Genomic DNA, 27,239 nt, shown 5'->3' on the forward strand with positions numbered 1-27,239 from the left:
GGGAGTTTCATTAAAGTTCGTCCAGTGGTTGGTGAGATATTTTGCTAACAGACAGGGTTGACTTTAATTGTAAGAGGCATTCAGATCACAAAATTGGGTGGTGATGTCAGCTACTACCACACCAAATCCCAGCTTGTTATCCGCAAAATTGACTGTGCTACAGCCATTTTTGTGTTGGGTAAGGTAGATGAGCTGTGGCGGCCATCTTGAATCCAGCTGACTCCAAAGTTTTAGAAGCAAAATATTTTACTAACACACAGAAACAGGCAAAAAACATTAGGCTGCAGGTGATGAATGTGATGAAATGCATTTATTTACTTTATTAGTTTGATTTTCAAAGAAATTAACGAATTTCAGCTAATCTTAAAATCCCATTTATTTAGGGACTGGTGTGCGGAGGGCGGGCTCGCGAAGCCCCCACGTGCTCCTCGCTTCTAAGGCTCGCGCAGCCTCTTTCTCCCCTTTGAAGCAGCCGACAGACAGGTGTGCTACTGATTAGGAGTCTCTTCATGATTAGGCGCGGGGTTTGTTTTTCTGCTTTTCTTTAAAGCTGTTGGGAGGTGAGAAATGCGGACGTCTCGTCTGAAGGAACCGAGCTGTGGCGTTCGTGCTCGCGGCTCCGGGCGGCTCATTTAACGGAGCGGCACCGAGGAAATCACGGGGGCCGGGGGTGGTGGTGCTTGTAGGGGAGACTATGTGAGCATCATGCTGGCTGTGAGATGCCTGCTGTTCGCCGCAGTGTGTGCAAGGTGCGCCGAGACAGGTGAGAGCCGCCCGCCGCTTTCCGTCACAACTACGGAGCATTTATTTTATTTTTTTATTTGTTTTTATCGACCACCTGAGAAGCGTCACCTTTCGGTCCTGCCGTGTGATTTCTCCCCCAGGGTCCCCCGCAGGTCCGAGGGGACAGCTGAGGCTCGAGGAGGAGAGGGTTCGGCCCAAACGGCTCGTGCAGCAGAGCCACGCGGAGGAGGAGCTGCTCCACAACCACCTGGACACCCGGACCAGGGGCCCCCCGGCTGGCCAGCAGCAGGTGAGCCGCACCGGCTATATGGCAAGCCGTTTGTGTATTTATTTAATTTCATCAACAACTACTAACACATTTCTGTCAACTAGTTGGAGCAGAAGTCATACTAGTCAGCCCTTTAGTCCAAAACTAATAAGGCTTTTTAGAAAACTAGTGGATAACTGGATCAAAATTAGTTGACAAGTTAACTAGTAGGCATCAAAGACCCTTGCATGTTAACTAGTCAACACTAATTATGCCCTCTAGTTGACTAGTCTGACCTAAAAACATTACCTAGTTGATTAGTAAACATGAAAACGTGACTAGTTTCTTTTTTTAAAGTTAATTTAGTGGCGTAACAAGATGTCAACTAGTTTGCTAATATCCCTAAAATATTGTTGATTTAACTAGCAGGTGAACTAGTGCAACTAATTCTGACTTTACCAGTTGACTAATACCATCCAAAATATTTACTAGCAGACTTATTTGAATGACTAATATGACTGATTTTAACCTTATTAGTTGACTTTTAACACCTAAAATGTCTCACTAGTTGACTAGTTGAAGCTTCTTTGGCCTTTCTAGTTAACTAGTGGGCATAGTTTGTGTTGACTAGTTAACATGTATGAGTTTTTGATGCCTGTTAGTTAACTTGTATGACACAATTGTTTGGTCCAGTCTTCCACTAGTGTGTCAAAATGCCAACTAGTTGGAACTTTTAGGCTACCAGTGCGGGAAATGGCTGACTAGAATGATCTCCACTCCAACTAGTTGGGCGATAGTGCCATTAGTTGGCAAATAAGTGTTACTAGTAATAGCGCTTGTAGAACTAGTGCAACCATATGTGCCCATTTAAAACTAGTGGGCTAAATGACACTCGATATGAAGGATGTTGAATAAATACACAAATGGCTTGCCATACATTTGTTGCTCTAAATGTTTTAGTTTAGAATCCGAACTGTATTTATTTGTAATTGTTGGGTTTACAGAAGGATTAAACCTTCAGTATTTCACTTGGTTAAGAATTTAGAATTAAGTTATTAAGTTTAAACTTTTAAATCAGCCTCCAACCTTTTTAAGAAATTGGGATTTTAGTCAAACACATAAAATATGAAAGTGACATTTCTGTTTTTGTGCCTGACTTTTTTCATTCTAAGTGGTCAGAAAGTATTTGCTGATGTTTTGAAATAAATTGTGTGTATTTTGCTGCATCTATAAGAGACACTTTATCTGCAGAAATGTGTGCTGATAAGGCGGTTTGTATCACTGCAGACAGTGTAAACAAATAAACCGTTTGTTTGTTTGTTTTTTCTACCCGAGGTCGTTTTTGAGTCACTTTCAGCCACACATCGGCACCCCCTCATCCCCCCTCCTCCTCCTCCCGCCTCCACCCCCATATGGCGACAGAAGCCAGCACTCCCGCCCACGCTTTGCCCTCTTTTGCCTCTCCAGCTCATTAGATTATATTTCACACCTCTGCCTGTCGTGTCCCGTTACCTTTCCTGGGGTCGGGTCGGGTCGGTGACACGGGCCCGACCCCGAGCCGACCTCGGTGCGTCTCGTGACCTCGCTGCTGAAACTGAAGAAGCCCCAATAAGTGAGTTCAGAGGCGAGCAGAGTGGTTTACTCGCCTGCAGAATGAGAAGTGTGCTCTGGTTTTCAGAGAATGCAAGATAATGCCTCTGCTTTTTCTGCGGATGAGGCTCACCTTGGCGGCGGCGGGGGGGTCAGACGGAGGTAATGAGCCGACGAGCCGCCTCCCCCTGGAGGAGGATGAGGATGACATCTTTTATCATCAGTTTTTCTTGTGAAGCCGGCTGTCAACAAATCTGACGCCAAACCTGAGCTTTCTTCGCTCCTCCACTCCGTCTTCATCACACTCTGACACGTTATTTATTTTTAAAATCGCAGCCTGGTTATCAGCTGTGTGAAAGCGTGAAATTCTCAAACAAAGTGATGAGTCATTCGTTTTAAGTCAGTGTTTGGGACCAATCAAAGTTTAGCCTTTTAAAAAAATAAAATAAAAGGGCAATAAGAATGTTACCTGCTGTTACTTTTTTTTGTATTCTTAAACGTACAGAGCTGTTAAATAAAAAATAAAGATGATGAAATATAAATGACTGAAGACATCAGTTTGTCTTGAAGAGGTCTGTTTTTTATTATCGGTAAATAGTTTTTCTTATAAATCCCAGATCTAAGAGGATATTATTGGAGTTACAGAGACTAAAGTGAATTTGTGGTGAATTTAAAGGGACACTGAATAAGGCGTGCTGTTTTAATGTTATGAGGATTTCCGCTATGCGTTACGGCAAAAGAAGTGTATAAAAAGTTCATTTTTGATCATATTTATACATTATAAACATCGTCCTACTGTATTTTTTTGTGCTCTTTGAACATTTTTTTTAATTTAACTTAATTTCCGTGTCTCTTAGCCCACCCATCTGGCCCAGAGCAGCTTCTTGGTGGAAGCCTTCGGTTCATCCTTCATCCTTGACCTGGAACTCAACCAGTAAGTCTTAAAACCAGTTCCACATCCAGACACATTGTGGAGTGTTTTAATAGTCTGCTTAAATCCTGTGTTTTCCTATTACACGGTCACAGTGCAAGAAGGACAACTCGTGCATATATTTTGTTCTCCAGCGCTTGCCCCCGCTTTTCGAACCACTTAGGAGAAAAACGTCTTTGAACGATTTTTCTAGTTTTTATGAGTCAACCATTTGCAGGCTAGACTTCTGCAAACCATAATGTTCCTTTCTGGTTAATATCATTCCATTAAATACAACTCAGTGATTGCGGCGTCCTGTAATGATCACACTTAGCACTTCAACAATTATGAAAAAAGGGATTCAGGCTGAAACGAAATGTCACATTTGTTATTGTATTTGTCATTTGACATTTAATGTTTTCCCTCTTTTCAGCAATCTCCTGTCTACAGATTATGTGGAGCGTCACTTTGAGGATGGGCAGCTATCAGAAACTATGGTAGGACTAAAGAAAAATCACAATAAAATGGCAAAACAGGAGTACCACAAGGCTCCGCTTTGGCACCACCGCTCTTTTGCTTGTTTAACAAACTACCTGAAAGTTGCAAAGACGTTTGGTGCCGCGTGTGTGCAGCTGATGATATCATGTATGTAGCTGTAAAAACTTCACAATAGTGGACGTTTTACACTGGGTTAAGAATCATTTTTATATCTGAAGATACAAAAGGTGAGAGTTTTGGATTCCCAGTTCAAAGCCAATAAAAATGGCACTATTGCAAAAGACAGAAAACGTAGAATTTATTACGCTTAGATATATTTATACATTTTTAAAGTTTGTAATGGTTTTTAAATTATTTAATGGCCTCGTTCCCAAGGTGGTTAGCAGTCCAGGAGCTACAACAAGGAGACTTTAGATCAGTGAGGCACAAAACATCATTTCTTTGTTGCTTTGGGGTCGTGAGATTTGGATTAATTTGCCAGCAGCAGCAAAACTGATTTTTAGTTTTTGACGTCCTGGTAAACCGGTGGCCTAAAGACAAATCGGTGAAAACCAGTTTAGATGGTTTTCGCTCATTATTTGTACTATTTTTATCATAAAAACATCTCTTTGTTGTGCGCAGAAGTGATTGGATTAATTTGGTGGACCTTCTATTTTTCCATGTCTTCTGCTTCGTTCTGATCTCCGTCCCTCCTTGACTTTTTATGCTTGCTTGTCTGTCTTCACTCCAGTTTTTTTTTATTTATTTATTTTTTATTTTTCCAAAGAACCACATGACCAATTGGTGCACGGTTGCCGAGGTAACCAGCAGTCAGCAGCAGCACAGACGCTGTCGGTCCGTCTTATCTTGAGGGGAATTTAAATCACGGCTCCCCCTCTTTCTTTTTTTTTTTTTTTTCTTAAAACGACTCGAGCCAAATTACAGAACCATCCACTGCCATCCGAATTTTTAACCAAAATGTTTAAAACTAGCAGTCGTTCAGTTTTAGGTTCATTTCCACAAACACAAGGTAAGACTTAAAAACAGAAAACTGAGTTGAATGGAAGCAGAGACTATTTAGCAGAGATTATTTATTTTTTGTCTGTTTGTTGTAAATGGTTGGAAACTATGCAAAGTAGTGACAAAAATTACATCCCTTTGATGCATGAGTGTACGAATCAAACAAAAAATTATGATAAACGCAACAAAAAGTGATTCCTCATTTATTTTAAAGATGCTTTTTTTGAATTTAAATTGATTAATTTCAGACATGAAACTCGTTTGAAGCTCTAAAATGGTTAAACCTCTCTTCCCACAACAATTAAAAGATGTTTCTGCGCAGAAGATGAGTTGTTTCAGGTTTTTAGTCCTGTCTTCCTGCAGATATCTTTGTGCAACAATACAAGCTTGTTGTTTTAATACTCCTAAACATTCTGCAGGACGACGGCCTCCCCAGTACCCTGTGCTCCTTTTCTTTAATGTGTGCTGAATGTGAATTCTTACTGAAAGATGCATGAACCGCCATGAAAAAAGATAGGATTCAGAATCAGTGGGATTTGCTACCAAATCTTCAGTTTGCTTTTTTGCATGAATGCAGCCATAAATCCCCCCCGACCGTCACAAAGCCTAATTTTGGATTTGTTACTTATATGAGTCAGTATTTCTGTCTGGAGCACAAGATCTGTGTGTCTTTTAGCAAACAGCTTAAATACAGTTTCTGCTGAGTTACTACAAATTTGGTTCATCGCAGATACAGCCAAATAATCCAGCTTCATGTCACATATCTTTACTTTTACAGTTTTAAGTGACACTTAATTAATTTTTTCTTTATATTCTTGTGCTTGACAAAGGTTTCCCAAGTGATATTGGTCCTAATTAATAGATTTTTAGGCAGATTTTTCTGTTTTGTTGTTGAAACACTTTAACCTGTAGAACAATTTTGTTATACATTTTTCTGGATTTCTTTAATTGTTTAATATTATAAGCTTTTTAAACTCTCTGAACTGTTTCTGATTTGGGTTTGTACATTTTAGCTGAGAATTTTTTTTATTTTAGCCCTTGAACAAAATTATTCACAATGTTTTTATGAGCAAAGAAGCACATATACTCAGTCACAACAATCAAAGTTGCTGTCAGAAATGCCTTTTTCACGTCTCCTCTGGGACTTTGAAGCACTTGTCTCCTGTTCGGATCTCCAGACTTTGAGGTTTGAAGGCCTGTCTCTAATTGGCGGTCCAGAAGTGGTTACCAGAGAACAAAATATAATTATTCTGGTGTGTTTCAGTCAGGAGTCCAGACCTGAAGTCCAGACAGAAGCTGTGGATTAAACCACAGAATGACACCAGAAGAATGACAAAAAAAATCCTCCAGCCACAAAGGTTTGAACGTTGTTGGTCCAGAACCCCAGAAGAAAAATGAAAAAATCTTGTTTACAAGCCTGAAAACCCATTTATAAATAAACTTTGAGAGTTTTATCTATTCTGCCACATTATCATTACCAGTAGAAAGAAAAGGACGGGTCAAATAAACTGCAGATAAAAACTTAAACACCAAAAACCTTTTAAAAGAGGCCTTTTGATTTTATTTGGGTGTTTTGATGATGAAAACCTCTCATGCTGTCACCATAAATACAGGTGTTGGTCTCCATCTTAACTAAAAGATGAACTGTTTAACATTAGCCATCGCAAAAATGGGTTAAATTTACAGATATTGAGCTAAAATGTGAAGTGGTAGTAGCTGTGAGTCATTGTCAACACACACTCCCAATCACCAACGGATTGTGAGATCTCATGCAGATGTGCGTGATATTGTTTTTAAGATGTGACCAAAACAATTATACATTTTTCACTATAAGATAATCTCAGTTTAAAACTCCGGCATGAAGGAACGCTAGGCTTTTTATTGTCTGATAAGCATTTAAAGAACCATGTATTTACTGAGAAACAGCACAAAACTTCCTTTCTATACCGATGACGCGTGAGGCCGTGCTTCATCAGGTCTCAGGATCGGCCGTTCGCAGCCTCATCCCGCCACCATCCTCTGCGTTTTCTGAATTTCCGCCGCTGCTCGTCGCTCTGATTCAGTCCGACTGTGTCATGAAGCTTAAAGTAGAAATTAATTAAAACCGGAGCAGCTTTTTCTGCAGATCTCTGCTGCAACCGCGTTGTTTTGTCCCGTTTTAAGCCCAACAAAAATAGGTTTGATTTTAAACGGCTGCAGTGAAGTACCTGAGCAAGCTTTTGCTGCGCTCGACCTCAAACGCTCCGGTGCTTTTGCTCAATGTTGTCCTCCTCAAACTTTACATTAGCTCATTTTTTTATTTCATTACCTCTCCTCTCAGCTCAACAGTGCTGAGTCCGGACGTGGAGTGCACTTTCAGCTTTCCTAATCCTGTTCCAGTCGTCAGGTTCAATCTCCTTCTTGCTTCAGGACACGGCTGTCTGGTTGCCTCAGCTTCTCAGCGCAACGCCGTTTTACTTCCAAAGCTGCGCCCTGCCTATGTTTGGGGACGTTTTGCAACTAATGCACACAGTTTTCTTTTAAGCAGAAGAGGAGTTTATTTGCATGAGTGAGAGGCCATTATTTCCAGTGCATACTGTACGTCTCTGAAAACCCACTAAGTCCTTCAGTTAGTGTGCATCTGCTGTGTCAGGAAATTTGATTTCCTCCATTTAGCCTTGTAATCCTACCTTTTATTTATTTATCTGTGCTAAGTGCAGTGAGCTGTCTCGCAGCTCAGTATGAATGATGGAAGTCCTATTATACCTCCAGAAAAGATGTGTTGTTGCACCCTTATTAGTTATTTTTAAATCCAATTCAGTCAGTTACAACTCTCCATCTGTGAGGTTAAAACTCAGTTTGAACTTTGTGCCCCGTTTCGCTGCGAGCTTGTCTACATAAACTGGACTCAGATCAAATTATTCTGGTTCAGCCAGGAAACCAGATTGAATGAAGACTATGGCAGACTGGATTTGGGTCTGAATAAATTCAGTTTATAAACTTAAAACCAGATAACATCAATGAGTCAGCAAACTGATGTTAATAATTCTGTTTCAGCTGGCTCCATAAACTGCATGCAATGTTAATGTATTAATTCTACTGAAATGTGCCTCAATTGAATGAAACACATTTTTTAACCTTAAATGATAACAAGTTGAGTTTTAACACCAGACTGAGAAGATTGACCTCAGTTTGGAGAAATAGTTTATTTCTGACTGGACTGACGAGCTAACATCTGTCCCGAGTGGGGACAGGACCAGCGTAGTCCTAAATTAAAACCTCAAAGGTTTCATGGGGGAGATTGTGAAAGACAACTTTTATAAACTTTTAAATTGCCATTGATTTCCCATTAATCTGTGATGTAGAATCACGTGCTTATTCACAAGCGCACATTGTGGCGGCAGCAGCTGGCTATAGCACTTCCTGTGTAGTAAAGCTGCCTGTGATGTAAAGGTTTATAACAAGGCGTCTGCATAAATCACTGTGAGATCCACTTTAACCCCGGCCCTGCTTGGACTAGCCACTAGCTCGTCATTTCGGTCAGAAACAGTTTTGTTTTCTTTAAACTGAGGTCATTCATGGTGCCATCTGCAACAGGTAAGAGATTAACTGCTCATTACCTGTCCACCAAACCAAACTTCAGAACAGCCCTTAAGCTGCAAAGTCAGTTTGGACCAACCTCTTGCGAGGTCAGATTTATTTTACACAAATCTAAATAAAAGCACCGATGATGGGCTCCATTTCATGTATTCTGCGCTCCGCTAACGAGGACTCTCTGATGGGAAGAGGCGTTTTGAGTAAAGTTTGACCATGCATGAAGAATAGCAGCTCTAAGGTGCCGCTTTTATTTTTGGTCCGTCATCTGAGCTGGACAACAGCAGGCTCAGGTGACAGACATGACTTATTGAGGTTCACTACAGGCAACTGAAATTGACTCTCATGCTATTTTGCACACACACAACACATGCATACAAGTTATTACTCTTAAAAGTTGTAACTGTAACATTCGTCCACTTTAAGCAGACTGGCAAATCTTTAAAAACCTGCAGGAGTTTGGTGTTTGACAGCACAGTGTGTCGTCTCAGATTGTTGTAATCTGACCGTTGCTGTACTGTGAGCTGAGAGGCAGCATGGAAACAGTATATTCAAAACACGATCGTCCACTTGGAGCCCTGCGGGGGATTATGAATAATCAGGTGAAGGAATCCGGAGGCGAAACAACACCTCGGAGCAGCGCTGCCACGCTGTAAGTGTCAGCTGAGACCGTCCCTCACACGGTTTACTGGAGCCGGTGTTAAAGAGACCCTCGGCTAGGCGAGAGATTTTCAAATGGTGTAAAGCTTTCAGGGTTATTAATCAAGATAAGCTACCAAAAAGATGTCTTTGAGGCTTTAAAACACCTGGTTTGAGCATCTGTGGTACAAACTGATGGTTTTGTCAGAAATCTACCATGAAGTTCATATAAATCTTTTTTTTTTTTTCAGTTTCTTGCCAGACACCTCATTTGAAGAATAAATGAAACCATTTTCTGAAGATGATGCTGCAGAAAAAACCATTAGACCATTAGTCTTAAGGGAACATAATTTAAAGTTTTCTTTTGAGTCATTTTGACAAAAGTTGGTCGGCACAAAACCAGAGAAATGTGGTTTCCTTCAAAATAATGAGCATCACTTTCAGTGTCTCACAGCCGCAGCATGTGGAAGAAAGACTGTCCGATTCATTGTCCTGTTCAGTTCATTTTTTATGCATTTTGAGAAGTGTCAAACATTTGATGGAACTAACATTTAAAAGAGTTAAATGTTGGTTAAACAGGATTTTTTTTTTTTTTTTTTTCAAGAAATAAAGAAACATTTGTCAATTAACTCCAGATTTCCGTTCACATCAGTGATCATATGGTTTTGATTCTAGAAATGTGACAAATAAAGATAAAAGCCCAGATTTGGGATAAAAGGAAACCTAAAGTTTATTATCCATAGTTTATCCCGTTTTTTTTTGTTTTTTTTAACGTTAGATTCACTCACTGATACATAATCAACATGGGTGCTACAATAAAGTCTATAAATATTAAAAAAAGAAAACGATTTTAGCAATAACTGAGCACTTCTTGATCTGCCCACTGCTAGCATGATGGGTAGGGTAGTGTGTGGTAAACTTGTTATCAAGACACAAAATAGATGTTGATTTAAAGTTTTTTAAAAAATGGGTAAATGGCACAGTTTCTTGGTCAGAGACCTGATGAAATAACTGTTTTTATCTGCTTTAAAATGGCGCCTTTAGCTGTAATATTACCAACAGGATCCTCAGCTAAAAACTAACCAGTTGATGTTGAAGCCATGCTAAACCGCAGATGGTTATTTTATTTTCTGACTCAAATCCCTCCAAAAACTAAACTGTTTGAGTGTCTCTGCTGCTGAGCTGCTTCTCCTGAACGATTCCTGCTTTGAACAGTCTCCTCGTGTCAACGGACACGCCGTCACCTTGACTTGGATTGTTTCACGGCTCAAACTATCTTTGGTTTTTAGAATTGAAAGCCGTTTAAATGTGAGTTGTTGCAACTGCTGTTTTCAGTTTCTGAACGTATGACTGGATGGTAATCTGTGTGTCCTTTCAGGGAGGGGAACACTGCTACTACCATGGGCGAGTGCGGGGGCTGCCCGACTCCTGGGTGGCTTTGTCCACCTGTCACGGCCTTCAGTGAGTCAAACGTTTGGATTAAAATGCCTCGCAGTCAAGAACCCTGATGTTTTGTTTTTGTTTTTTTAAAGCTACAGATTTTCCAAAATTTGATTTTATTGCAAAACAGTCCTGTTTAAGATGATCACTTTCAGTTTCTGGTTAAACAAGGTTTCTTGTTTTTTTTTTTTTTTTTTTTAGAGGGATGTTTTCTGACGGCAACTTCTCCTATGGGATCGAACCTGTTGACAGCGGAGAGGTGAGAGACGACTTCATATCAGGTTGTAGCAACTGTTTGGGTTTTTTGCATTTCTGCCAAATCCTTACTAAGGGAAATATTTTTGGATTTTTCACAAAGCAGCCGCCTCTGCTTTCTCTCTCTCTCTGCGTCTCTCTGCCTCCACTCTGGATGACTTCCCGTCCGTCCAGACAGTGTTACTCTATCTCTGAGTGGAAATTATCGAGTTGATACAGTCCACCTCCACAGAGACTTGCGCTCTGTCTCTCTTTCTCTCTTTCTCTCACGTTGTTGCAGATTTGAAAAAAAAAAAAATGACAAAGGAAAGAAAAGTTTGCATAACTTTTCCGGATCTGCTCTTGAAAATGCATGTTTCCTTTGAAAGAAAGCGTGGCGTTGCAGAGGGACTGGGAGTGTTCTGAATGGAGGAGTCTGAGCTTCTCTCCCATTAAGACCCACAGTAATCGAAGTGCAGCTCAATTACACGGAGAGATGGATCAATAGCCTCTCAGCTTGTCATAAAACCTCTTCACTCTCCAGCTCGCTGCTTTGCGTCTCGTCTCTGTTGGGTCTTTTTCATAAAGTATTCATCCCCCAGCTCAGGTCTACCACCATGTCCAGTGGTGTTACCGCCATTATGACAGCGATGTGACTCATTAAATTTGCATTACAGCACTTTCCTTTCAGTCATCCGTCTGTTGTTTTTCTACACTGCAAATCCTTCAAGTTTGGGATGGGAAGGATTTTAATTTTTTTATATTTTGAGGCAGTTGTTTCTATAGAGCTGCATTTACTGCTTATGTGGGACAGTCTTCACAAGTCGTCTTATCAAAGGTTAAGTTTTAATTAAAGCAAACGTTCAGATCTTCTCGAAGTTGGGTAAATCCAAATGAGTATTTTGTTGTAGACGCAGTCGCTGTTTGAACGATCTCAGTTTGGAGTTTAATTCTGACTGGACTGATGAGCGAAACTAAAGTCTTTTCTCTCGTTAACCTCTGTTAAATATCATCTGATGACTGAACATCTTATGGTGTTCATAGCTGGGCTGTAAAAACATAAAAATAAGAGAAAAGCTGCTGCTCGCCTGAAAGATGTTGGTAATGTTTGTTGAAAACATGAGACCCCAAAAAACTGTTTATTTGCTGCTTTTCAGCATGAAAACACTTCCAGTGAACTTCTCAGGTCGTCTCTTATATCTAATTATTGAAGTTTTAACTCAAACTACCAAATTTATTCCAGAATCTGTTATTCAGGATTAGACGATATAATCCAGTAGCTGAACCTGTCAGATAAAATAGTTTTAGATTGAGATGACAACATTTTAGTCATTTAATCTCATCTTCTGGTGCTGCAGAAAAGTGACACGTATTAATGTTGTTTGTTTTTTTAAAATAATTTGTTTATTCTGTCTCTGTCTTGAGCAGAAGGACCACCTCGTATATCGAATGCCCGACTTAGACCTCTTCCAACTTTCCTGTCCAGGTAGGACTGAAACCAGCAACGTTTCCTCTCTAACTTCAGGCCTGAAACTGTAAAGAGTTGCATGTTTAAGTTTCTGTTTCACTGGACTTTATTTGTAAACTTTGATGTGAACCTTGCAGGTTAAACTCCATTTATCTGTATATAAATAAATCTGAGCACATATCAGACCTGAGAGGATGGGTTTTGAAAGGATTGCCTGCTGTTTCTTGTTTTTTAGACACATTTATCCTTGACATTGAGCTAAGAAAGTCAAATGTTCTGCATTTTAAGTGTTTGGTTGTGTATTTGCTCTTTTTTTTTGGTCAGTCTCTCTGATGCTTCATCTGTCCTCTCCGTCCTTCCTGAACGTCTCTTTTAGCTGCCTCTCCTTTGTCCTTTAGACTCTTCTACCTCCCTAATTATCCCCCCTCCTACTCTTCCTCTCAGCTCCCTGCCCATTCACCCCCCTGATTCTCCCTTTTCCTGCTCTTCCCTCCGCTAGCTGTGATATCGATCTCTCCTGCAGATGAGAGGACTAAAATACTCGGCTGCATTCATCCCCGGACTGATGACTAGTCACTTTTCTGTTTTACATTTCTCCTGTGTGTGTGTGTGTGTGTGTGTGTTTAGGTTGCTTCACGAACAGCTCTGAGCCTGAAGGGAAAACAGATGGCCACAGTAAAAGAGACGACGACCTAAAGGATGGAGAAGAGCAACACATTCTGAGACGCTCAAAGAGACAAGTCGGTGTCGTACACACTCCTTTTCACAACCGCAGCTGGATATTTGCATGTTGTGCAACGATAAAACTAATAAGAGATGGCTTTTTGGTCTGTAAATGTAGTTTCTGGAATTTGAAACAGGCCGACTGCAACTTAAAATCAGAATATAAAGTTTAAACAGTGTGGATTTTACCAGGAAAACTGGAAATGAATAAAGTTTGAAGGGTAACAAACAACAAAACATGTGAACCGACCACCAAGACATCAATAAAACAGTCTTACAGGTTTACTGCAGACGACTTAAATAGCACTTAACTAACCAGTTTATTATTAAGATGCATCCTGGAGGTTTGGATGTTATTTTTTCTCTATCAAAGGCAGCATTTTTACTATATTATTGATCTGAAAGTTAATATTAAGAAGGCTCACCAAAGGGTGAGGGAGGTTTTTACTACAGAGGCTGTCCAAGTTAGGTCTGTATGTTTACATTGTTAATTTGAATAAGAAACATTAAGTTATTTTATATCAAACACAGCTGTTACACACACACCTATTGTGTGTTTTAAAGGTTTAAAGAATTAAAAAACAAAGAAAAAATGCATCACTGTCTTTGTACAGTCTCTACAGTAAATGCAATCAGAGAGTTATTAGCTGAGAAGGTGGCTATTTTTCTTAAACTTCAACAAAATCTCACTACTTTTTGCATCAATGGTTGCCTCCTGGCGCCTAAAGCACATCTGCATCATCTTTACTGTTCAGGTGAAATTTGACTTCTGCTTGCTTACATAATAATAAATATTTGATGAGTTTTTTTATTATTATTACTTAAGCTCTGAAAGTAGTCTGATTCAGAAGCTGCAATTTAATCCGTTCAGACGCAAAGCAATATTCTGCTTCATGAATGAGTGATCGTTGCTCTTTAAGTTGTCCTCTCAAGGACGGAGACTAGAGTTTCACCGTCATCAGCAGGTGTGCGAGTGAGGAGCGGTTTCACCTGCTGTGTTTGGTTTCTGCATGTCTGCCCCTCGTTGAAGGTTATTATGACAGGAAATCTGAACCTGAACGCTGTTTTGTTTTTATTTGTTGCTGTTTTCAGGCGAGGCGAGGCCAGCGCACCGTTCAGACGGAGACCAAGTACATCGAGCTGATGGTCGTCAACGATTACGAGCTGGTGGGTGAACTAAAGAAAAAATAATTTTAAAAATCAATAAAACAGAAGTTCCTATTTGTAGCATTAATTAGAGTAATAAAAACAGTATTTCTTATTTTTGTTAGTTTGTACAGCTCCGTCGAATGGTCCCTCAGACGAAGATTTTTGCCAAATCAGTGGTGAACATGGCAGATTTGGTGAGACTTTTATTTTATTTAAAGTTTAATCTTCAGCACTAATTTAAGGGCTGAGCTTTCTGATATCATCTGATTTTTCTTTTTTTATCATTTAGTTCTTCAGACAGTTTCTGCGTTCCTTTATCTGCAAATAAAACACTCCTGAAGGGGACGGTTTTGTGTTTTTAATGGCTTTTATAGTCATTCTGTTATCATGACATCTTTTTTACAAATGCAAAAAAATGTGCAGTTAAAAAAATGTTTACCTCCTTTTTCGTTTCTTTGAAGTTATGAAAGGTTGCGAAACAATTTTACTGCAGTCACGACCGAACGAATCCGATTAAAAAGATTTTTTCTCATCTTTAGACTTCAGGTGAAAAGAAACAGGTTCGACTGAAAGAAAATGGAGGAATAATAATCGGTTGAAAGGTTTCTCAAAGCGCTGGGAGGGGTTTACACCAATTATTTCTTGACTTCTCTCGTGTGTGTGTGTGTGTGTTGTAGCTGATTGGATGTGGAATGAAGGGCGTGCGCTTGAGTCCTCCGACGCAGCTAAACCGTGGAAAACCAAACGGCGTATCGGTTGTCATAGAAATGGAGGGTTGTTTCCTGTTTCATAACGAGGGTTGACAGAAAACCGTCCGAGCTGCCCGCGATAATCAAACTCCTTGGCATTTAAAATCATCCTTTTGTAAACGGTTGTGAGTGCCGAGTCAGCGTGTGTACTTTGCGCATTCAGGATATTCCAGCCGTGACTTTTAGTTTTTGTAATGTTTTTTAATCTTTTTTTCCCCATAGAAACACACGGAGGTCTTTCCTTCATAATTATTGTTCTCTTTAAAACCTTCTTCAGCTTACTGGCTTTATTTTCATCGTCTGCTAAAAGGCTGAGTTTACAGAGCCGGCTGCTTCTCACCTGTTGCATAATTCCTTTTAATTATCCCCCCTCCTTTTTTTTTCTTCTTTGATGTGTCCAGATCTACAAGGAGCAACTCAAGACTCGCATCAGCCTGGTCGCCATGGAAACCTGGTCGACTGAAAACAAGATCGCCGTTGTGGACGACGCCTTGCTCACCCTGCGGGACTTCATGAAGTACAGGAAGGAGAGCATCAAGGAGCGCTGCGACGCCGTGCACCTCTTCTCGTGGGTTTTTTGTTTCCCCCTCCTCCTCCTGATCGTCGTTCTCTCCGTCTTCCTCCTGGTTTTTGTTTTCCTAACCGCCGTCCTGTTTCTACTTCAGAGGGAGGACGTTCATGAGCAGCCGCAGCGAGGCGGCTTACATCGGCGGCATCTGTTCGCTGACCCGCGGTGGAGGCATCAATGAGGTAACCGTACAGAGCAGAGACGTTGTTTGGAATATTCAGTGTCTGGTTGAAGTAGTTTGACTTGATGAATGTGTGACTCCTCAGTTTGGGAGCGTGAGTCCGATGGCCATCACTCTGTGTCAGAGTTTAGGACAAAACATCGGGATGCTTCGGGTCAAGAAGCGACCGGCTGCAGGTAACAGAAAAAGACTTTTAGAAACAAAAATTAACTTTACTTCAACTTATTTTAAATGATTGATTAAACCTTTGAGCTCTGTGAATTTATTATTAAAAGAACTCGGCAGATTTTCTGCTCCTTCAAGAAAACAGATTTTTCTTCTTCCTGAGAACCTGACCTCTGAAATGTTTTGTGTCCACAGGAGGCTGCAGGTGTCCAGATCAATGGCTGGGCTGCATCATGGAGGATACAGGGTAGAAATACTTTTTTTCCCTTTTTTTTTTTACAATAGTCTAATCCTACCCTAGGGGTTGCAGGTCGCATACAGAAATGTAAGATTTGTCAACTACTATTAACTAAAAAAAGTCAAAACCAAAGCTCCCAATTTAAAGATAATAAAACAAATAAACTAAATTAATAAAATGTGAAACACTTATACTTCTCATTGGGAGGAGTGCTAGTGTGATAAAGGCAGCTTGATATCAGAGATATTGAATAAATGTACTAATGGCTTGCCACGGTACTTTTTAAAGCATCGCATAAATGACACAACAAATGATCAAACAAATGTAAAGATGTATATTTCTGCATCGATCAGCTACTACCTGTCCAGGAGGTTCTCCAGCTGCAGCATCGATGAATACCATCGGTTCCTCCAGCAGGGAGGAGGCAGCTGCCTCTTCAACAAACCCACAAAGGTGAGAGATGATTGGTTATCAGTCAGGCTTCAGTCTAAATACTGTTGTCCAAACGTCTCAAGTCATTCCTCATTTCTTTACATGTTGCTTCCAAAGAGTCAGACTTTTTGATCTATTGTTTTTCTTGATTTCTGGAGGTCTTTTTAAATGATCCTTTTATGATTTTTGGCTGCTCTTTCACCTCAGTACCTGATCATTTTCAGGCATAAAAAGCCTCCTAAATGATATAAAGAAATTATATCTGGTTTAAAGCATTTTTACAATCTTGTATGTGGACACTGTTGTCTTTTAGGAATATCTTTAATTTGTTGACTAGGAACGTGTGTTTTAATTCATAGACTACAAACTTCATATTAAGTGTTTTTTTCCTTGTAGCTGTTAGACCCTTCGGAGTGTGGCAATGGATATGTGGAGCCAGGAGAGGAATGTGACTGTGGGTCGCTGGTGGTGAGCTTAATTAATTTAATTTAATTCTCCCTGCCTGTCTTAAACAGATCAACAAAAGTCATGCAGCTGACTGGGAAATCTGCAGCCTAAATGTTTGTTACACATTAAAGTTGCCGTTTTCCCATCAGGTCCCCTTTTGTTGTAAACGTAGCCATAAAAATGTGCTTTATACCCAAAAAATCATAGTAAAGATTCTACATTCAGATTCCATTTTTGCACTGTTTTGATAAAGAAAGTACCAGAACTGAAACCCTCTCTGGTCGTTGTAGGAGTGCGCTCAAAGTGGCGCCAGCTGCTGTAAGAAGTGTACTCTTCCCCACAATGCCATGTGCAGCAACGGGCTCTGCTGCAGGGACTGCAAGGTGACCTCACTCGGCTCGTCATCCACTCGTATCCACTCTGTTGCCCATCAGTACCATCGGTACAAATGTTGTGTTTCTGTTTTTTTTGTTGACAAGCTGCAGCTGTAAACATTTAAAATATATTTAATGGCATCAGTGACACAATCTATAGGTTTCAAATTCCTTACAGTGTCTTATTGTTCTGTTTTAACAGTTTATTACGTAGTTTTCTCCCACCTTGGTAAATGTTTACCTCCTCCCTCCTGCTTTCTTCAGCTCATTTTACGTCAATCCTAAGACTATTATGGTATGGCTCTGTCCGTCTGCGGGCAATTTCTTGTCCGAGCTCTAAATTGACAACCCTTTAACATAGAAATGTCAAAACTGCACAGCTGGACACCTCCTCTGTCAAGGATGATCCCCACTGATTTTGAGTTCATGGTGTCAAATGTCAAGGTCACAGGTGACCCCTTTGTGAAAACTGTGTCTGTTCTCCAGCTCTGGACACTTGTATTCAGGATCGTGGTGTGACGGAGTTCATGTTTTAGATTTTAATGAATCTTTCTGACGGGCGTATTTTGTGCCGCCGGCGGTTCTCTCGTTCCTGTTGTTCCAGTACGAGCTCAGAGGGGTGACGTGCCGCGATGCTGTAAACGACTGCGACATCCCCGAGACCTGCACAGGAGACTCCAGCCAGGTGAAGGGAGAGCTGCTTTATTTGTGCTGATATAAAAAAATAAACATAAGTCTGGAGCTTAGCGTGAGTCGACCTGTTTGCTCTCTTGCAGTGTCCTCACAATGTCCACAAACTGGATGGTTACACGTGTGACACAGGCCAGGTGAAGGGAAATGTTTGTTACTTGCTAAAACGATAATCTTTCTCAGGTCTAGCTTTAGTATTTTCCATTTCCTCCTCAGGGTCGTTGCTACGGAGGTCGCTGTAAGACCAGAGATGGACAGTGCAGGGCTCTGTGGGGTTACAGTAAGTTTGGATTGGATGTTGACCTCTATTTGGGGGCTGTACTGCCCCCTGGTGGTTGTCTGAACACACTTTTCTTTCATTTATGTCTCATTTAAAGAGCATTTGTCTAAATGGCAGCTTTGACCGATGAGTAAAACAGATCTTTTGTTTTCCTCCCAGACTCTGCTGACAGATTTTGTTATGAGAAGCTGAACTCTGAGGGCACAGACAAAGGAAACTGTGGCCTCGACCCCAGCAGTCAGGAATGGGTGCCGTGCAACAAACAGTGAGCGAATTCACATCAAACCATCACAAACTAGAAGAGTCGTGAAGAGTTTTAAGATGTTTATTTATTTTCTTGTCTTCCAGAGATGTTCTGTGCGGGTTGCTGCTTTGCACAAATCTGACAGAAAGGCCGCGGATCGGTGAACTGCAGGGAAAGGTCACCAGTCTGACTGTCCACCATCAGAACCGATACATGGACTGCAGGTGAAGCAGTTTGTCTTTACCTAGACGAGAAATCCAGTCAAAGTCGGCATGTTTCTGGTACTGTCACTGGTAGAGGTCCATCTCTTCTTGAAATAATAGTAAACTTGTAGAATGAGATGAGTGAAAGTTTGTAGCGTTTCAGTGTCTAGAAGTTTGATTCCCTGTGACCGTCTGTGCCTCAGGGGAGGTCATGCGGTGCTGGATGACGGTATGGATCTGGGCTACGTGGAGGATGGGACTCCGTGTGGGCCTAACATGATGTGTTTGGAGCGCCGCTGCCTCGCCGTCACCACCTTCAACCTCAGCTCGTGTCCGGGCTCCTCTTCCTCACACGTCTGCTCCCACCACGGGGTGAGTCTGCGCTCACGCCTCGTATTCTGTGGCGCTCTGTGGCGAGCTCAGACGTTGTGCTCTGCAGATTTGTAGTAACGAGGTGAAGTGCATCTGTGATCCTGACTACACCGGGAAGGACTGCAGCGTGTTCGACCCCATTCCCACCCTAACCCCAGCAGATGGACCAGAAAAGTACAGAGGTACACACAGACAGTAGACTCAGGGGATCCATTTCAAAAATATAAAAAAAACAACTTGATATATAATAGAAACTGTCACTCAAGTAAAAAAATAGGGAAAAATTTATTTTTTGATTACCAGTTTTAACATTAAAGTCCGAACGTAGTGAAGCTTTTTCTTTCTGCTCGTCGGCACTCTTCCTCTGTCATTTTGTCCTCACTGCCTTCACTCCCACAGGTCCCAGTGGTACCAATATCATAATAGGTTCAGTTGCTGGTGCGATTCTGGTAGCAGCGATAATCCTGGGGGGAACAGGCTGGGGATTTAAGTAAGACTTTCTGGCATGCCTCCGTGCATGTCTGTGTTTTTTTTCTGTTTGCCGTGCAGAGATCGCTCAGGTTTAATACCGCTGGTGCATGTGCTGCAGACGGTTGGCCACATACGGGTTTGTGACTCGTTAACCGTCTTTAACTGAACTTCCTGCATGACTGTCAGCTTCTTCAAATGAAATATATTCAAAGTACAAGCTGTTCGTTTTACCCGCAAGTCCTCTCAGTAAGTCAAGTTTGGCTTTTATTGTTGCGAAACTCAACATCTTTGGGTTCTGGACTGTTGGTCAGATTATTATTCAGCCAAAGAAAATAAATTATGAAGATGCAAGTTTTTAAAAAATGTGATTAGGTTTTTTTTGGCTTGGAGCTGTTATGGGCAAAACTCACTATTCCCATTCAATAAACCAACCATGAGTGCTTAAATACATCTCAGACTAATACGTGAAAGATTATGGAAATGGCCACTCCATGAGTTCAGACGGTTTCTGTGCTTGATTCATTTTATTGCTCCAGTCTAGCTGCATGAAAATATGCAAAGGTTTGACAAGATGAGCGAGTCAGGATCTCCAGAGGCAGCGCTGGTGGCTCGTTCTGGTGGCTGATTATAAATCAGTGTTGGTATCTTGACTGAAAGAAGAAAAATTAGTAATCTGTTGTCTTGTTCCCTGTGCATGTCTTTTTTCTGTCTGTAGTTTGCTTTGTTCTGCTGCTGTTTTGCCTGCATGGAAAGGAGCAGAAATGTTTATTTTCAGTCTTCAGCTTGGGTACAGCAGAGACACATTTCACTCAGTACGAGCCGAATGAAAGCACACATTTTATTTATTTTGACTACTGCTTTGCTTGGAGAGCTTTGAAGGCGGTGCATGGCGTAGTTTTTCCTCACATTGCTTCTCGTGTGCGTCAGATAACGGGTCTTTGTTCTCTTGTCTTTTTCCTTCGCCCCTGTGGATTCAGAAACATCCGAAAGGGAAGGTACGACTCCGGCTCTGAGTCCTGGTGTCAGTCCTGGGACTTCCTGCCATCGTTGTCATATATTTCTCATTTTATCACTTTTAAAATAATCTTCTTATCCATGCCTTTTTATTCCTGCTTTGTTTTCAGATCTTCGGGAGTTTGAGTTGCTTCTCCCTGCTGTCTCGTCTTCCTCACGCTCCGAGGAGACAGAACCGAGATGTCTTCCACTTTATGAGCCATCAGACCTTTTTCTGTTTCATTCTCTGACCTTGTTGAGTTGAATTTCTTCTCCCTGGAGGAATAAATCCGAACATTAGGGGTACCCCGAAAAGCCGACGGCCTCTGATTGTATCTGCTGTTGGGGCAGGGTTCGTCTCGTGAGAAAAATGTCCAGGTTGATGGCGTCTGGCTTATTCCAGCGTTTATCTACGGTTTTCTGGGAACAGAGACTTTCTGGTTTGGAGCCACAGCTGATCTTCTGCCGTTTGGACTGTTGAGCTTTTATCCCTTTAAGTAATTTAATGAAAGACGACCAAACACTTGGACTAGTGAGGCTCTTTATTTAAGCACTCAGAGAGCACCTCTCTGTATAGAGGTGTATAAAATAACCCTAAATGCTGAATGTTTGTCCAGATGAAGTTGTTAGATCTTTACATTCCACAGTAATAGCCATAATTTCTCCTCTTATGCTGCCTTTCCTTATCGGACCATAATCAATCAGTAGTAAATCGATGCTTCTAAGTATGTGTTGTATTTATGTGCAGTAGGAGCTTTTATTTTGGAAGTAGGAGTTTGTTGGACCTTACTGCAGCCAAGCCAGAGGGACATGTATGCACTGAATGTGTTATCCTTCTGTATATCTAATCTATATTCAAACTATATGCATATAATTATGCTGAACATAGGTGCTGATGTAAATAAGTCCTGTAGACAGCAGTGACTCACTGCCGCTTTGAAGGGAAGCACAAGTCTGAGAGCGAGAGAGACTCCACTTCCTGCCTACTAGTGAAATCTGTAAATCAGAAAGGACTTAGAATCTGAGATAACGTGTGCGATGTGCGTTTCCTACATGCCTGAGAGAGATTCAGCTGCGAAGATGCGACGTGCATCAGGGATATTTCAAATCGGATTCCTCCAAATCCACAAAAAGGCTGTTTTGTAACTTAGACGTGTGCAATCAAAGCCTCGAAATATTTAATGCTGACTGAACAGATCAAGTTTATGAGCAATAATTGTCAATTTAAGGTGTAACATTGAAAATGCAATTACAGATAACAGTTGTAGTCCAGCGTTTCTATCACTTTGTTCTGTATTTTCCCTCCTGATATTTAAGAATGTCACATTTAAATTGGAGTAATCCGGTGTAGTTAGCGGAAGGTGGAAGTCGCACCTTTAGGCCCAGATGCCAGAAGGAACAAGTTACACTGCCAGTCGACCTACAGGGCAAGCATTAAAGGAATAGCTACACATTTTTTAAAGTTAAGTCTAAAAAACAAAACAAAAAAAAAAAAACTTGCACCAAGAAATTAAAATCATCATCACGTCCTTTTGAGCATTTGATTAAAAATGTAAAAGACCTCAGGTCACTCTGTGTTTACCACTGTTGGAGATCACAGGTAGTGTTTGGGCTGATTCCAGGGGGCTTTTTTTTGGCGCCGTTCTCTGTTGACTGTTAGTGTAAACGCTCATCTTACAGAACATTAAAACCTGTCTGAAAACCTGCACCTGTGTGCTGAGTTTTGGTTCGTCTTCGAAGCGGAAATCCTCAGAAACACGAGCAGGAGCGAAGATCAGCCGCCACCTCACGTGCCGATGTTTCAAAGGAAGATCTCACGTGATCTATTAGAGCTCAGAGTACGTGTTGGGGATGACTCTCAGCTACTACCACACCAGGTTTTAGCTCAGTATCTGTGAAACAGTCAGAGTTATCTACATTTTTGTGTTTAAGGTTGGTTAGCTGTGAATCAGGTTCATGCCAGAAGTTACTCAGCTGTAGATGTACGTACTTTGAGATTCATTAAAATCCATTTTTCTGTTTGAGATATTTTGCTAACACACTTAGACATAAGCAATTATACACTTCTACACTGATTAAATCTGTATCATCCAGGTTATCTAAAAATGCATAAATTATGGATTGTTTTATTTGTAGCTGAACAATTTAGTTTTTTAATTCAGAGCTTTTCTTGTTGACGTATTTAATGAGCCTCATTATAGTTCTGTTCTCATGATGCTATGCTTGCTATAAAGTTGCTATAAAGTTCAAGATTGATTTATGTTTTGTTTTTTTTTGCCAATATCTTAAGCTTAAACTACGTTATAGTAAAGTTTTAACCTTTTTAATATAACAGGTAAAGAACCACTTTATATTAACTACGTTATTATTAATTTCCTCTGTTTAAAGAGCTAATATTCAAACAAAAAATGTATTTCAGAATCCTTATCAAGCAGATTTTAAATTACCTTAAAACTAAAAATACAGTAAAAGTGCATTAATATTATTGGATGGATTCTTCTCAGTTGTCCATCCTTAAAATGCTTCAGTAGATGGAAAAGTTCTGTGTGGTAATTTTAGAATAATCAGAATCTAAATGAGACATTTTCTTTGTTTTATTACAGAGACAACATTTTAAGAGCAGCTGAAGCTGCCAGACAAAAGGTTTCAATTTAAAGTTCAGTCTTTATTAACGTGTTAAAAGTACAAAAATGTGTAAAATGAAAAGCCTGACTGTACAATATATTTTACAAACTGCAGTGTAAATGTTGCAAAGACCTGTTTAACCTGTAATAACACTCAGGCTGCTGATGTTCAGGTTCTGCAAACAGGTGAGATGTTTGATCGATCAGACGGACTCGTGTTGACGTCTCACCCGGTTCAGAGACGCTGGAACTATCGGTGTTAGCGTCGTGTTGAACAGAGAGAGGAGTTAGGAGAATGTGGTTTCATTGTTCAAAACCAGACCCAGACTTGCTGCTGTGGGTCTGAGTCCAGATGTTGCATTCACCGTCTTCCGATGTCCTCAGGTGTCCGACTCCCCGGTGTCCCCTTTTCCTTTCGTCTGCGTCCAGCTGGACGCGTAGATGGACTCCTCGTAGTCCCCCACACCTTCAAACTCGGCATCAGGAGACTCCGAGGTCAGGAGTGCGGCCCCTTCTGCTCCAAATATATCCTGTCCACATAATCCAAACTGCTTTTTTAAAATGTATAACTGAACCGATATGGACAGTTTTTATATCCAAAACCCCAATTTTTAAAAATAATTCCTAATTTAAGGTCATTTAAATCCTTTTGGCATCAGGCTAAAAAAGGAAATTGCACCAATACTGAAACAAATGTCTATTTTCCTCTTAGTCTCACCTCATCGTCCAGCTCCGAGTACATTTCTGCAAATTTCAGCATCTGTTTCAGAGTCACAGTGTGGTTGTAGTGTTTGACAGCCTCCTGGTAAAACAGAGCAATCATCCGTGCATGTAAAGGAAAATAAACTTTTTATCACAGAATATTAAAGTTTTATGTAGCAACAAACAGATGCGACTCGTGCAGGAGATATGCTGTTTAAAGAGCTGCTTGAACCGATGGATTTGCCCCTTTTTTTATTTTTAATTTGTCATTACTGTTATAATGCCTACCCAGCACTTATTTTCATCTTTTTCAGACCCCATTAGAAAACCCGAGGGTCAGTTCTGATGAATGTAGCTCGTCTTACCGGTCTGGGGGTGAAGTGTTCGGGCTGAAGGCCCCACTGCTGACTGTAGGCTTTATAATACAGCAGGTTCTGCTTCATGACCCGGTCTTCTGGCTCAAACAGGAAGTAGCTGAACGCGCAAGGAGCTGCCCTGCGGCCGTCGTTCACTGCTCGGAGGGGACAGGAGTCGGATCAGATGGAGGGGCTGATGGGGAATCTGAGCTCAAACACCACCTACCTTTGTAATACGCATACTGGAGGTGGTGGTAGATGGTGGCCACAAAGTTCTCCACGAAGTAACCGCCGACGTTCGGCGTCAGGTTTTCCTCACACTCGAGTTTGCACTTTAACATGTCGACGTAGACTTCTGTCGAGAAGCACACCAGAGGGTATTCAGAGGTGCACAAAGCAAATCCAGTAAAATCGAAATGACCGTCTGGATGGGATTAAATACCTGCGATGAGGGCGTAGAAGTCCCCTTCGGGTGAGAAAGCACCGATCCCCTCGCAGTCGGCCTGACAGAGGTGGTACTCCTGCAGGTAGAGCCTCAGAGCTTCCTCCAGGAGTTCAGTGCTGCTGCTGTAGTCGCCTGAACTCACCAGTTTCACTCCTCTCACAAAGGGGGCCTGCAGTCAGGAAACCGTTCAACATTTTGGCCTTTGTGTTTGGGTATGTGTAGAAATAGTTTTCTCCAGCAGAGGGGGCTTTAAGGCTTTGCTTTGCTTTGGAGTTGATGTCAGATTTAAAGGCGTTTTTCCATCTATTTAAAGGATTAAGACAAAGGCTGATTAATGCAGATGTTTTGTAAATTTGAGAGTTTTAGTTTGATTAGTAACCAGAAAACAGGCCTGTTTGACTCTGACAAGCCAAACAGTAAAAAAAAAAGAGCATTTAACAGCGTTAAATGGATTTTTTGCTCTCCATTTTAAAACCTCCTCACTGCTTGGTTTTCCCACAATGCCTCATTTGCCTGCAAACGGGCCGATCTGTTCCTGGCACCGTGACGGGTCGAGGCTTCGCTCACCTCGTACACCTGCTCTTCGTGGTCGACGAGGTAGCCGTCCAGGTCGTACCGGTCCTTGTAGCCCTCCATCAGCTGACCCAGCTCCTGGTCCCCCGGGTTCCTCTGGAGGAAGGTGTAGGCACACGGGACGGCGCTCTGCAGGTCGTTCAGCTGCGCGCACAAACGATCTCCGCCGTGGTCAAGACAGTAAAGACGTAAATCTGTTTTTTTTTTCTTTTTTTTCTGTCAGATTAGCAAAGCTTACAGTTACCGGTAAATACATTTTAGCCTAAATGAGAATCTAACTTTCTCAGGATGTCTGATGTCTGTTGCTCAGATTTCTACTTTCTTTCCTTGAGATGCGTTTACATCTGGACTTTCCTTCTGCATCCTGCGTCGTATTGAATTTTGAACATTCTGGGGGGGGGGTTGTCTCTGAGGGGTGTGTCCCACATTTGTCCCTCCACAGGTTCTAAAGATCGACGAGCCAGTCAACATTTGAGCAAAAGAAGCTCACAGAAAGGGAAAAAGCAGAAGTCAATTCTTACTAAGGAGTCAGATGACAGCCTGCAGGGACACTCGGAGGAATCTCTGAGGTGATAAATCCTTGCAGAAAGTTTAAACAGACTCTGATGTCCGGTCTGTCTCAGATGACCATTCAACGATCTGTTATGGTTTGATAAACTCAGGTTTTTACCAGGATTTAAGGCAGCTGCTGCTGTGGCTCTGAACTGAACATGTTAGGTTTTGTTTCTGTTTCTTGATTTAAGACCAGCTAACCCAGACATACAGTTGTTGCCCCTTTCATCAAATGTGTCAAACGTCGAGCTGCGTTCACCTTGGAATGGGCGAAGTGCAGATATCTGTATGGAGCTCTGGTGCTGAACTCCTCCAGGAGCTGTCTGCCGGGGGCCGGCAGCTGCAGGGCGGGGAGCTGCGCCCTGCACCTCCTCTGGCAGGACGCCGTCCTCAGGAGGTGCCAGAGCGCGCGGACGTCCGGAGCCACGGCGGAGGACGGCGGCTCCTCCTCGTGTTCTCTGCCGCTGCAGAGGACCCCACAGACCCGCGCCGAGTCCCGCAGAAGGCGGCGCAGACGCAGACTTGACTCCAGGTGCCGGATCGACTCCGTCCAGTTTCCCGCCGCGTAAAAGTCCAGCGCCAGACCGTAGGCGGCGGCGAGGGGCACGAGCTCCTCCCCGGGGAAGCCTCTGAAACTGTAGTTCTCATACTGCGCAGATGTTGGCTCAACAAAAGCCACGCAGAGGATTATCAACAGCAAACCTGCTTTTGAGGGCAGTCTAACCATGATGGCATGTCGCCTCCTGCAGCTCCTCCGCTCCTTCTGTGGGGGTCTGTTAAAGAGCTCAGGGGTCTGTGGGAATTCTGGGATTGGGTCCTTCAGAGCCGGCTGGCTCAGGTTGCAAATAAACGAACCTCCAGCCGCTAGAATCAACCCGCTTCAATGCGCCTGAGTGCTCAGCAGCCATGTTCTCATGTTCTGTGACACAAACAGGGGCTGGACTGACTTTTGTTAATCTGGAAATGTCAAACTTTGGGCTAGAAATCCAAGATTAAGTTTATCTGGGAAAGTGCTGCTCATATTGAACTGTTTGGATTTTCCCAGATGTGTTTCCGGACAGACATGATGTGTGAGAATAAACTGAAAGCTGAAACCAGATCTAGAGGCTCTCCGGCTTCTTTCCCGGCTCAGACGGCGTCTGCAGCTGTTTCCAGCTGTGCCGCCGAGTCCGCCGCCTGCATTTCAGAATAAAATCCATCCCAGTCCACGTTGTAAGGCACCAAGGCTGAACCCAGAAGAAGCCCCGATATGAGGGGATTAAAGAGGTGTTGAAAAGAGAAAAGAAAAACCTGATTTTCCTTTTTTTTTCTTCCCGTTTTTACTTAAAAAGATCAAAAAAACAGGGCGGGTTGAGTTTTCAAACAC

General features: G+C 41.8%; 2 protein-coding genes across 3 annotated transcripts; one reads left to right on the forward strand and one right to left on the reverse strand.

Moving 5' to 3' along the window:
- The first annotated feature begins 427 nt into the window (after positions 1-427).
- adam11 (ADAM metallopeptidase domain 11) lies at positions 428-22,155 on the forward strand. 2 transcript variants are annotated; one of them, XM_017439502.2, is made up of 27 exons: positions 428-763; positions 885-1,033; positions 3,439-3,515; positions 3,925-3,988; positions 10,579-10,661; positions 10,842-10,899; positions 12,303-12,360; positions 12,970-13,082; positions 14,158-14,232; positions 14,337-14,408; positions 15,365-15,531; positions 15,629-15,713; positions 15,798-15,888; positions 16,073-16,124; positions 16,469-16,568; positions 16,944-17,015; positions 17,285-17,377; positions 17,973-18,053; positions 18,145-18,195; positions 18,275-18,338; positions 18,498-18,603; positions 18,687-18,806; positions 18,989-19,157; positions 19,225-19,339; positions 19,557-19,647; positions 20,606-20,623; positions 20,753-22,155. In XM_017439502.2, exons 1-27 carry the CDS (start codon positions 706-708, stop codon positions 20,766-20,768), a joined length of 2,298 nt encoding a protein of 765 aa, XP_017294991.1. In that variant the 5' UTR covers positions 428-705; the 3' UTR covers positions 20,769-22,155. The 2 variants fall into 2 exon arrangements, with proteins under 2 accessions (XP_017294991.1, XP_024866678.1); XM_025010910.1 differs by lacking the exons at positions 19,557-19,647; positions 20,606-20,623.
- Positions 22,156-23,214: 1,059 nt separating this feature from the next.
- On the reverse strand, positions 23,215-27,233 carry LOC108247637 (endoplasmic reticulum protein SC65-like). Its single transcript, XM_017435933.3, has 7 exons — positions 26,133-27,233; positions 25,316-25,465; positions 24,746-24,917; positions 24,530-24,658; positions 24,313-24,458; positions 23,964-24,047; positions 23,215-23,775 (listed from the first exon to the last, which is right to left on the reverse strand). The coding sequence occupies exons 1-7, from the start codon at positions 26,598-26,600 to the stop codon at positions 23,626-23,628; spliced, it is 1,299 nt and encodes a 432-aa protein (XP_017291422.1). The 5' UTR covers positions 26,601-27,233; the 3' UTR covers positions 23,215-23,625.
- Positions 27,234-27,239: the final 6 nt, after the last annotated feature.

The sequence above is a fragment of the Kryptolebias marmoratus genome, linkage group LG17, assembly GCF_001649575.2.
Source record: "Kryptolebias marmoratus isolate JLee-2015 linkage group LG17, ASM164957v2, whole genome shotgun sequence".
NCBI classification, from domain to species: domain Eukaryota; kingdom Metazoa; phylum Chordata; class Actinopteri; order Cyprinodontiformes; family Rivulidae; genus Kryptolebias; species Kryptolebias marmoratus.